The following is a 12112-nucleotide window of genomic DNA, read 5'->3' as shown; positions in this document are numbered from 1 at the left end:
GATATTTTGGAATACTACGGTGCTATTGTAGTATTGTACAGTACACACTTCTTGCTTTCTTTCTTTCTCTTTTTTTTTTTGGTTAAATGTATATATACGTAATATTATTTAGTATGAAGTATATATATTTATTTGGGGCCTTGTATTGTATTGAAACTGTGCTTTTTAACAAGGGGCCCAGGGCAGCCGCCCTAACTGCCCTCCCCTTGCTACCGCCTTGACTAGCCACATATAAAAAAATTTAGTAATATGTCTAGTTGCACTCTAATTTGCATTTTTTTTCTTTCTAATGTGTAAATCCATTGTTGATCAAGAATTTACTATCGGGTCACGATATTTATTGGCAATTCATGTAAGCCTCATATGTGTAATATATACACTAATAATAACAAGGGAAATTCTCTTTGGTGAACTCCAACTTCTTAAATTTCTTAGTGGTAAACATTTTTAAAATTTATTATCAATGTTAAACTTTGATTAGCTTTACTAATGCATTGGTAACATTATTGATGATTTTATGTACTTATTTGGCTAACCCTAGTTAATTGCAACACTAATGACTAATCTAACCTCATAAAATAAAATTATTTAAATAATTTTTTTAAAAAAAATAATTAAAAAAAAAAAAAACAAACTCCTCCCTTACCCCACCTAGCCACCACCAGCAGCTCCTCCCTCTGCCGGTGGCCAAGCACCCCACCATTCCGACAGCTAGCCCGCCCCTACCTCCGCCGGCACCCAGACAACCTTTTCTGTGTCGGTGACCCATCCCCAGCCCCCCCCCCCCCCCCCCGCCTACCCACTAAACCCACCACCCGAAACTCCCAAATACCCAACCCGAAACCTCAATAAACCCTGCCCACCACGTTAAAACCCAAATCCAGCCCTTTAATTTCCCACCCTCGAAACCCTGGGCAACAAAGTTTCGAGGGTGGGGAAGGGCCTGATTCGAAGTTCAAAGTGGTTGGGGGGAGGGTTTAATTTTTACGGGTTTTAGGTTGGGGATTTAATTGGGGGTTTTGGTTTGGGTTTTCTGGTGGTTTTAGGTAGGGGAGGGGGAGGCTACGTCGCCAGCCACGGTGGGGAAGGCCGGGCGTCTTCGACCGGGAGGTGGGAGCCTGGACGCCGGCAAGGAGAGGGCTGCCGCCGGTGGTTAGGGGGTCTAGGAGGAGCTTGGTTTTTTTTTTTTTTTTTTTTTTTTTTTTTTTTTTTTTTTAATTGTAAAATATTTTTTTTGGTTGAGTGTAGTAATTAGGGGTTTCTTAGTCATTTCGATTTTTTTTAAATTTTAAAAGGTAACCATGGTTAAGGAATCAATTAATTATATCAATAATGTTACCAATGCATTAGTAAAGCTAATTAAGGTTTACCATTGATAATAAATTTTAAGAATGTTTTACCACTTAGAAATTTAAAAAGTTGGAGTTCATCAAAGAGAATTTCCCTAATAACAAACTAAATGTACTTTGTTACGAAGTGTTATTTGTTAAGCCATTACTATCCCTATTTTTTTTAATCACTATTTACAATTTAAGAGAATCGTTTAAATTTTTCTCAACATAGAAGTTAAAAAAAAAAAAATAAATAAATAAAAATCATGTAAAGTATTGTTTGATTCATCTCAATAAAATAATTAATTAACATATAATCTAAAATAGGACTCGTAGTCGTAGTAAGTTTTTCTTTTAACTTAAATAATACTCTGTAGTATTAAGTGTAAAATGCATGCCAAAATCACGTATTAATTATTCTATTTAGTGTTTATTTTATTATAATATTTTTATTTTTAATTCTCTTAACTAACGCCCCATCTTGACAACGCTCGTTAGTTTTTTCCTTTGATAAAACCAAATTTTGGTGGGACTCCAGCCACCCATGCCCCACTATAAATTCATCCATGTCTATGTCATTCTCAATTACAAGTATTATAAAATCAAACAAGTATATCAAATTAAAAAGGCAAAAGCTAACGAACGCCCCCAGGACGTTGGATAAGCTAGCTAAAAGTAGAAAGATCAAATTAAAATAAACATTAATTACACCGATCGACACGTAAATTTGTCATGCTTTCCCAAATTTATACCACTTTTGGTACAATTTTAAATACTTAGCAAGATCAAATTAAAAATTAATGATAATATCAATCATCCATAAATTAAGTGTATATATAATTTTACATTTGTGCAAAAATCTAGTTACACATTCTTAATTTCAAAAATACTTTCATAGGAAGAAATGACAATTGATCTTCGTTCCGCTATCGTTTACAATAATTACAAGAAGTGAGGAACTGTCTCAGAGTCCTTCATTCAAGGGCACTGATCATTCAATTATGTGGGCAAGTCGCCGCACCCACACTAGTTTCTTGTTTGGCTTTGGCTTCCAATTTGGAGGTCCTATGCAAACTCTTAAACGTAAAATGTACGCATTACATTTAAACTTTGATCGCATTTTCAATTTTTCATACACTATGTATTTAGAAAAAATACGATCAAATTTGTGACTTTTACCCAATCTTTTATGACTTTTCTTCCCCTCTTTTCCTATATAAACCAAATTATTTCAACTATCTTAAACACACCATCAACAAATCAAAAATACAAACTTCAATTTATTCATTAAACAAGTCTTCCAATATGAGCCCCTCCTTAAGACCCCTCCTCATTTCTTGCCTCGTAATCATCCTAGCTTCCGTAATCTCCACACCCATCAGCGCAGCCACCTTTACAGTTAAAAACCAATGTAGCTACACCGTGTGGGGCGCTGCACTACCTGGTGGTGCAAAAGAAATGCCCTCCGGTGACACATGGAATTTCGATGTCGATCCCAGCACGTCCGCTGGCCGTGTTTGGGGTCGCACCGGATGCACCTCCGGTGGGTCCAACAGCCTTAAGTGCACCACAGGAGACTGTGGTGGTGGGCTATTCGACTGCGGTACAAACTCTGGGGCACCCCCACTTACCATAGCAGAGTATACTTTAACAAACACACAAGACACCATAGATATATCTTTGGTTGATGGGTTTAATGTACCCATGAGTTTTAAGGCGGCTAGTGGATGCGACAATACCCCCTCTTGCGCAGCTAATGTTCTCGATTCGTGTCCTTCCGACCTTAAGGTTGACGGCGGGTGTTTAAGCGCTTGCAATAAGTACAATACTGATGAATATTGTTGTAGGAACCAATATGAAACAAATTGTCCTCCAAATAACTACTCCATGATTTTTAAGAATTTGTGCCCTCAAGCTTATAGTTATGCAAAGGATGATCAAACTAGCACCTTTGTTTGCCCTCATGGTACCAACTATGTAGTTACATTTTGTCCTTGATGTATAATATAAGGGCTTTTGTACTTCTTATATAGTTTATCTATATAGTATATACAGTATGTTGCTGTACTATATATTAAATGAATAAATGGAATGCTATCCTATTGTATTAATCTTGTATTCAATAATGTGTCTCTAACGTAAAGCTCATGTATATCAATTGTATAAAGAACTCCCCACCCTCCAGTGGTAAGAAACAAATTCTCTAAGTTGCTTCAAGGTCATTAGGTGAAACTAGCATTATCGAGTTTTCGACGTAAACTATATATGAAATTGTTTGTTATTGACCCAATTCATGGGAAATTAAACCGGTCAGAAATCACCAATTGGAAATTTGAAATTGAATCGACCTGAATTTTTATTGGACTGTATGCAATGTGACTTGTACCCAATACTGAGCTGGCCTTAGCTTGACAACTCAATTCTAAAACGAAATAAACTGAATCCGACCTTGAATTACTTAAATTCAGGAAAAATAAGTTTGAACCGATTTGTCAAAAATCCGTGCCCCATTCATTATACACACACCATATATCTATAACCCGTGACTCGTTTAACACGAGTCGTTTACAACCTATAAACATATTTGAATCAACCTAAAGCTCAGTGAAGCCCGACCCAAGTTAAATACATTAAGGCACAAAAGCCCCAAATTATGCCTTACACAATATACAGTTATACTTATACTTGTACTTGACTTCCAATAATCTGTGCATCTACTTTAATAAGTCCCCATAAGTTCCAGGATTCCAGCATTTGATTCGGAGCATTTTTTACTTAAGTTATCAATAGTTATAATACAGTAAATTAGTAATGTCCATTGGCATTAAGCCATTAATTTATGCTTAGATGATTTATGATAAATATACCAAAATACTAATTCATTAGTACCAATAAATGCAAAAATAAGAATTTTATTTTTGTTGGTATTAATATTAAGGAAAATGTTATACATAGCCCTAAGGGCTACATATAAACATTTAATTTACTCTTGAAAATTGTTTAAATTTAGAAAATCATGACAAAAACACACTAATTACACCGATCTGCGCGTGTTTTTGTCATGAATTCCTAACTTTATACATTTTTCAAGAGTAAATTCAATGCTTATATATAGCCCTAAAGGCTATGTATAGCATTACCCTAATATTAATATTAACTATATAGATACAACTTAACATCAACAGTATTATTCCATTAATGATTAAGCTATTATAGGCTCAGAATTTCTCTTTTATACTCCACCAAATGTTGAATACTTCAATACTACGTATTTATTTTGTAGTGAGCTACTGAGCGTGTTTCTTTCTTCACCTCAAAATTTTAGATATATACTGAAATTTTTATTGAAACTAGTGGTGATTAAAATAAATTGATTGAATTTAATGGATATATATCAACTGCTAATTCCATTTTTTAATTTAGTATGGTGACATATTGTTAAATTCATTTAATTGTATATTTATAAATTTCAATAATGGTTCACATAGGTTAGGAAGGTTCGTTATAAATTTCAAATAGAGTATTTTTTTTAATTACTTTGACATAAAATTATATTAACCCACATTAATGTTAGCAATACAAGCGATACTTCAATAAAAAAATATAAAATATCAATTTTTGATCAGGGGTTGAGTCAAATAATTAACCAACAAAATGGTGTAAACAATGTCTTGTTTTCCCTAATCCATTTTTAATTATTTTCTCTTGGAATGTCGTCTTATTTTCAATGTAAATAAAGCTTATCTTGCCTTGTCACATTTGAAACTTCATATCAACCAATTTACATTTTAACAAATTTTTATATGTGGCTAGTCATATGGTGTGACCACTTCACAATAAGGCAATTATTAAGTAATAGAGAGTTATGGTGATGAGCAAATGAGATTACCTTGAGGTATGTGAATTACTTAAATGAAAAAAGGGGAAAATTTCTTACATGAGTGGAACTTTTCTTTCAATTTTAAAACCAAAAAAATAAGAGTTACTCTAATGAAAAAATAAGAGTTACTCTAATGAAAAAATAGAGTTACTTATTTCTAAATTAGTTGATATTACTCGTATAATGAATTGGAGTTACTTTGATGGATAAAATGAGGTTAACCCTATAAATAAATAGGATTATTCATATATATAAATAAGAATTATTCTTATAAATTAATATGGACACACTGTGTGATAGCCACATACACGACTTACTCTTATGTTATAGCCTTATAGGTAAACATCAACAAATGAATAATTTGTTGAATAGTTGTATCCATAATTATTCTTGTCATCTCATCTGACCCGCTTTTTACTTCAATCGTCATACTTTCATACATATGTGTATGTACTTCTTAGTTCTTACATTCTTTCACATTGAATAAAAAGCATAACTGTTGATATCTTTAACTATGGAGTATACATTATTAAAAATAATATAACATTAATATTTTGAAAATATAAGTTAATTATACAGGAAGTAGATCAATTTCGACCAATCCAATAGCATTACACTCCCTTCTATTGTTTTTTTTTTTCTTCCAACAACCTTATACTTTTACTAGTCCAGGCTAATAATCCAACAATTTTAGATAACAAATGAGTATGCTCAATCAAGATTAAGAGAGAAACTATTAGAGAGAGAAATTAAAACTCCGTATTACACAAAGAAACTTCCAATAAACTATCTTGATATCTGGGCTTGTAACAAACTCACAAATATCTAGTTAGCAAATCATCATATATTATAAATAGCTTAACAAAGTACTCGTATTACAGTAGTAAAATATGAATTTGTGAGTCAAATTAAAGTATAATAGCGTAAATAATATCAAATCGTTAAAATAATGAAGAACACATCACTTTCATTCTATAATTTTTTTTCTTAAGAACTAGGTCTAGCTTGTCATAATGTAATTGAATTGCCTTAAGTCTGATCTGTAGCTTAAATTAACATATAGTATCTATCTAGGATGACTTTAGAACACCCTAGTCACAACTTACGAGTAGTAGTGCAAGCTACCAGAAATGATGACTATAATATGATAATGGTAGCATTAATAATTGAATATAACGTAGTATAAACGATCCATCGCTAAAGTCTAGTCAATACTGGTGAGCGCATCAAGTCGGTATGCCCATAATTAGCTTCAAACTGTCCATCACACAATTGTACAGTATGTTGCTAAAACGACCTTTAATTTGACCTTGACTTCATGCTAAATCGATCTTTCACAAAAACAAAAAAAATTAAATAAAAAATAAATAAATAATACGCACTGCACCTATTATGTATTTTCTCCGTTCTTTTTTATTTGATCCGATTTGACTTTTATACTATTCACCACTCCTCCTTTGACCGTCTTGTGTGAATGATATATAAGGTAAAATATATTCACGTGGGATCTTTTTGATTTCGTCTCAATAAGTACGATCATAATATACCCAACTTTTATAATTTTTTACCTATAGATAATTAAACTTATTGATTGCTAAAGTTTTGCATTGACAAAGGTAATAAAAGAAACAGGTCAAGTAATTAAAAAAAAAGAGGAAGTATATGAGTATATCTACACATAGACCTCACCAACAAAAGTTGGCTCAAGTAGTAAGCAACTTGATGGAGGTCTCAAGTTCGAGTCTCACCAGATGCAGAAAACTCTTGGTGGAAGACTCACCCACTGTAAGCTAAAGTGTGCAATTCGGGTCAGATCCGGATATACTCGGGGCTATATTCTGGTGAACGGGATGAGACAAACTCAGAAAAAAAAAAAAAGTAATCTACACAGGCCTCCACAATTTTCCTTGGATATTACGATCAGTTGTGACTTTTCTTCCCTTCTTTTCCTATATAAACTAAAACAACCTCAAACTAAAACAATCTCAACCAAATACACACAATCAACAAATAAAAAATCCAAACACATTTCTTTTCAATCTTTCCATCATGATCCCCTCGAAATCACTCTCCATTTTCCGCCTCTTCGTAGTCCTTGTTACCCTTATCTCCACATCCACCCATGCAGCCACCTTTACAGTACAGAACAATTGCCCTTACACTATTTGGGCCGGCGCAGTACCCGGTGGTGGCAAACGTATGAATACCGGTGACACGTGGATTGTCACCGCCAACCCTGGCCAAACCGGTGGACGAATTTGGCCCCGTACTGGATGCACACCTAATGGAGCCAACGGGCTCAAGTGTATCACAGGAGACTGTGGTGGGGTACTCCAATGCACAGCTTATGGTACACCCCCTAACACCTTAGCCGAATATGGCTTAAAACAATTTAACAACTTGGATTTCTTTGACATTTCCTTGGTTGATGGGTTTAATGTACCCATGAGTTTCTTGCCCGTAAATGGTTGTAGCAAAGGACCTACTTGCAGGGGTGACCTTATCGGCCCATGCCCGGCTCAACTTAAGGCCGCAGGTGGGTGTAACAACCCGTGCACCGCCCTCAAAGATGATAAATATTGTTGTTTAAATAATTTCAAAGATAACTGCCCTGCAACAGATTTATCTAGGTATTTTAAGGGTAAGTGTCCAGATGCTTACAGTTATCCTAAGGACGATGCTACTAGCACTTATACTTGCCCTTCTGGTACCAATTACAAGGTTACATTTTGTCCTTGATTCAAGCTAAAACTGTTGTACACTTGTACTATCATGAATAAATAATGGAATGTTATCCTAATTAATAAGTACTTTTATTCACAATGCATTAACCATTTTAATTTTCACAATAATCAACTAATCGTCACTAATGATTTTTTTTTTTTTTTTTTAAAATTTAGCCTTTATTTTGATGTATCAAATAAAATTATATAAATGAACAATCCAAATAACTAAATTACGTACTTTTTTTTTTTGTTTCATCCGGTTCACCCTTTGGGTTAATCCAGATTTGAGGATCAGTTGTGGGTGGTGGTTAGGTTCCACTCCCCTCCCCTCCCAATTGTTTTTATGTGGGACTAAATTACATACTATGAAGTATGAACAATTGAACATTCATCAATTAAATAACCTATAACGTTCGTTGTTTAATTTATTTGCTGGCCACAACCAAGTACATCATATTTCATAACATTGTTGGCTTACTTTGTCAAAAAAAAAAAAAAAAAAAAAAAAAAAAAAAAAAAAAAAAAATTGTTGGCTTAGGATGAACTAAAGTGCTAGATCGGCCTGCTGTGCAGACGTGCAGTAGCCACCATGATCTTTTTTTTTTTTTTTTTTTGAGATTTATTGATGTCAATAACTAAAATATATGTTTTAAATGTTCTTTGTGTGAAATGACTTACATACTACTGTACATGATATCTTGTTATATTTGTTTCAGTATGTTTTTTTTTTTTTTCTTTTGAATTTTAATAATTTTTTGGTATGAAAATGAAAATAATTAATGGTTATACTTGTAATACAAACCTATTAAAATTTAACAAGCGTAAATTGTTTAGTTAAAAAAAATAGCTGTAGCCTTAGATACTTAAATATGTATATAAAAAAAATATGTACAATAAAATTCTTCTATAATTATCGTCTATAAAAAAGGAAATGTGTCAATTCAATCAATAATATCTTGTTTGTTGTTTCCCTTAAATAATGCACATTTATATTTCTCTTGTATGTCTATTTTTCATTGTAAATAAAGTTGTGTATTTTATTTGACAAATTCAATGTAAAGCTTATCTTGCCATGCATGTGGCATTTATTATCCATCACTTTATAGCAAATGATCAGAACAAGTGAACAATCTCCTCGTTAGCATATAGTTGTATCGATGGCGATTCTTTCATCAGGTCTATTTAATTACTTCAATCATTAATGTACTACTTTCGTTTCATATTATTATCTGGTATGTCATCTCATCAGGTCTATCTAATTACTTCAATCGTCGATTTACTGCTTTCATTTCATATTATTATCTGATAGTAGTATAAAATATTTTACATTAACATTACGAAAAAGTATAGTATTTATTGTGAAAATGACTAAACAAGTACGAATTAGTCAACCACCATGACATACATCCTCCTTTTTAAAAAAAACTAACTTTGTATAACAATCTTTCTCACTTGATATAGCATAAAAACCATCAAAAACTGTAACTATATATATTATTAAATTAAATAGATAAAGATTATATGTTGAACAATCCAACAACCTTAAATATTTTTATTAATAAAGAAATAGTGGCCATAAACAACACATTGTCACACATAAAACTCAATAGACAAACTATAGAATAGACGAACAAGGATAAACAAACAACACAAGTACACAACATTACATTATTTTTTCTTCGTATTATTATGACCATTATTTCCAGCTAAAATTACAGAATGCTAGAGCTGAACATAGAAGAGCAACTTGCAACTAGCTTTAGCTTATTCCACATATAGTTGAATTTCCATCAACCTATAACTTTAATATAACACAAGTAATATTAAAAGCGAAAATCTTGCATTTTATAAGACAGACCATAGTTGATGGAATGTTCAAGGACAGAAAGTGAGCCTGTAATTAGTACCAGATGGACAAGCAAAAGTGCTACTTTGATCATCCTTAGGGAAACTATAAGCATCAGGGCACCTTTGCTTGTAGAACTTAGAGTCACCATTAGCACCACACGTTCCGATACCTTGGGTCGTGCAAGGGTTGTTACACCCACCAGGAACCTTCCAGTTTCGCGGGCACTGCCCGTTAATATCAGCCGTGCACCTAAGTGTACGACACTTCCCACTGAGTGAACCGGAGTTGGAAGTGGGGCTGAAGGAGATAGGGATATTGAAGCCTTCAATAAGGGAGATATCGATGGTATCGGTTGGATTATTGGGTTGTGCTAGAGCATACTCGAATAGTGTCTTTGGGATTGTACCCCAATTGCCCGGGTTACACACTAGTTTACCACACCCTCCGGTCTGGCAATTGCCGTTGCCATTGCCATCAAAGTTGCACCCAGTTCGGCCCCAGATACGTGCCATTTTGGTTCCGGGTGCTGGGTTTACGTTCCAGGTGTTTCCTTTATTGAGTCGCTGACCGCCTCCTGGATCGGCGGCAGCCCACACGGTGTAGTCGCAGTTGTTGACTACGGTGATGGTGGTTGCATGGGAGATTGTGATGATGGATAGTAAAAATAATGTAACGAGGGAAGCAGATAAAGTGGTCATGATGATGAAATGAAATTGTAATGGTGTTGTAACGTTGGATGTGAGGAAATGTTGGGATGATGAGGGGTGTTTATATAGAGATTAGAGGCGGCCAATTTGTTCTTGTTTGCGTAAGTTTTGGGGTAAATGATGATAATTTATTAAATTGTATCGAGTCGTCAAAGATTTGGCACATTAGCAGTTTAGCACATTGTTGACTTGGCTCACTTGGGAGTTGGGACTGTGGAAATTTGTCTTTGAATAATTTCCGTGGGAAAATTGTGCATGAATTATTTATTATTAGTCTCTCAAAACATAGAAAAAGTTGGATAGTATAAGAAAGGGTGGACAGAAAAAATGAAAATTTAGTGGAGTAAGATAGGGGAGGACGGAAGATAATAACAAGATAATAACTGGTCGATCAAAACATCAGCGTAGATTGTTGAGGTCTCAACTTGAAAATATGCAAAAATATCGAAAATCATTGCTCGCGTCAAGCTTGAAGCGGTGGAGTATGAGTTGTGCCAAATATGCAAATTAGTTATGATTTTGAATGTAAAAGTTATGATATTTTCTCTAAATCTGTGGTTTACAGATTTTTAGTATTGTAGATATCGTATGACGGCTTTTATTTAATAATATTTTTCTTCACGTTCAAAAAAAAAAAAATAGGAAAGGAAGGAAGATAATAACAGGATTTTGCAAAAAATAATATAAAAGTATGAAGTAAAACTTTTTTTTTTTCTTTTGTACAATAAGTACTAATAAAGAATTGAACAATTGAAAACAAAGTCGACCAATAAACTAAACTATATATGCCAAAACACTTGCGAGCAAACTTTATTCGAGTCAAGTTGGAGTACTTGAAGTCCACACTAGGCCTGCGATCATGCTTTGCACCGATGGGGGCCACCCGACAACCTGTAAATGCTTGATCTAAGTCAATTCACCAAAAAAACTTATATTTCTACACAAACTTTTAAATAAAACGGATGTTCAGTAAATTACTGAACATCCGTTATAAAGTGACAATAAAATGTGCAAAAGTTACACTAAAACGCACAAAAGTTACCGTGACATATATAAGAGTTATTTATGCTTTATTGATAAATTTGACAAAAGTGACACTAAATCTGACAAAAGTGACACTAAATCTGACAAAAGTGTACCCGATGTACATTAAATTACTGAAAACCGGGTGTATACAAAAGTTTTCCTATTTCTAAACCGTGGATGAGAAATAGATCATTGGCGGCGAAGTGGTTGACAGGTAGACTTAGCACTTGAATACAAAGTGGGGGGATAAAAATTGAGTTCACTAACCATTAATGAAATAAAACGAACTTTTGATAACGGATAGTGTATATTAGTAGGCATTGTCACAACTTTCATATAGTCGTAGTATATATTGTGCAAATGAATACGGAGTAGTCAACTGGCACCATTGCATACATCTATCGATCTTCCATTCTCATATAATTACTTTGCAATTTTTTTGTTTTAAATTAGGTAGCACATTTTGTTGAGTTCATGAGTAAACCCAGATATGAATGAAAGTTTTGTCCTACATTGAAAAGGTATAAAAGTGTTGAAAAGTGTATCTCACAGTAAAGAAACAAAAAAAGTTGGATCCACTTTATAAAAGGAGG

General features: G+C 33.7%; 2 protein-coding genes and 1 pseudogene across 2 annotated transcripts; 2 read left to right on the top strand and 1 right to left on the bottom strand.

The window, feature by feature from the left end:
- The first annotated feature begins 2567 nt into the window (after positions 1-2567).
- On the top strand, positions 2568-3449 carry LOC145582265 (pathogenesis-related 5 protein Cup a 3 pseudogene; annotated as a pseudogene).
- A 3736-nt stretch (positions 3450-7185) lies between these two features.
- Positions 7186-8018, top strand: LOC145595303 (alpha-amylase/trypsin inhibitor-like). The gene has a single exon (XM_081651696.1). It carries the CDS (start codon positions 7261-7263, stop codon positions 7948-7950), a length of 690 nt encoding a protein of 229 aa, XP_081507822.1. The 5' UTR covers positions 7186-7260; the 3' UTR covers positions 7951-8018.
- Positions 8019-9454: 1436 nt separating this feature from the next.
- Positions 9455-10535, bottom strand: LOC145595295 (osmotin-like protein OSML13). The gene has a single exon (XM_081651684.1). The coding sequence runs from the start codon at positions 10482-10484 to the stop codon at positions 9813-9815; it is 672 nt and encodes a 223-aa protein (XP_081507810.1). The 5' UTR covers positions 10485-10535; the 3' UTR covers positions 9455-9812.
- Between the last annotated feature and the right edge of the window lie 1577 nt (positions 10536-12112).

The sequence above is a fragment of the Chenopodium album genome, chromosome 2, assembly GCF_948465745.1.
Source record: "Chenopodium album chromosome 2, dcCheAlbu1.1, whole genome shotgun sequence".
NCBI classification, from domain to species: Eukaryota; Viridiplantae; Streptophyta; class Magnoliopsida; order Caryophyllales; family Amaranthaceae; genus Chenopodium; species Chenopodium album.
This window is presented reverse-complemented; position numbering and strand designations above follow the sequence as displayed.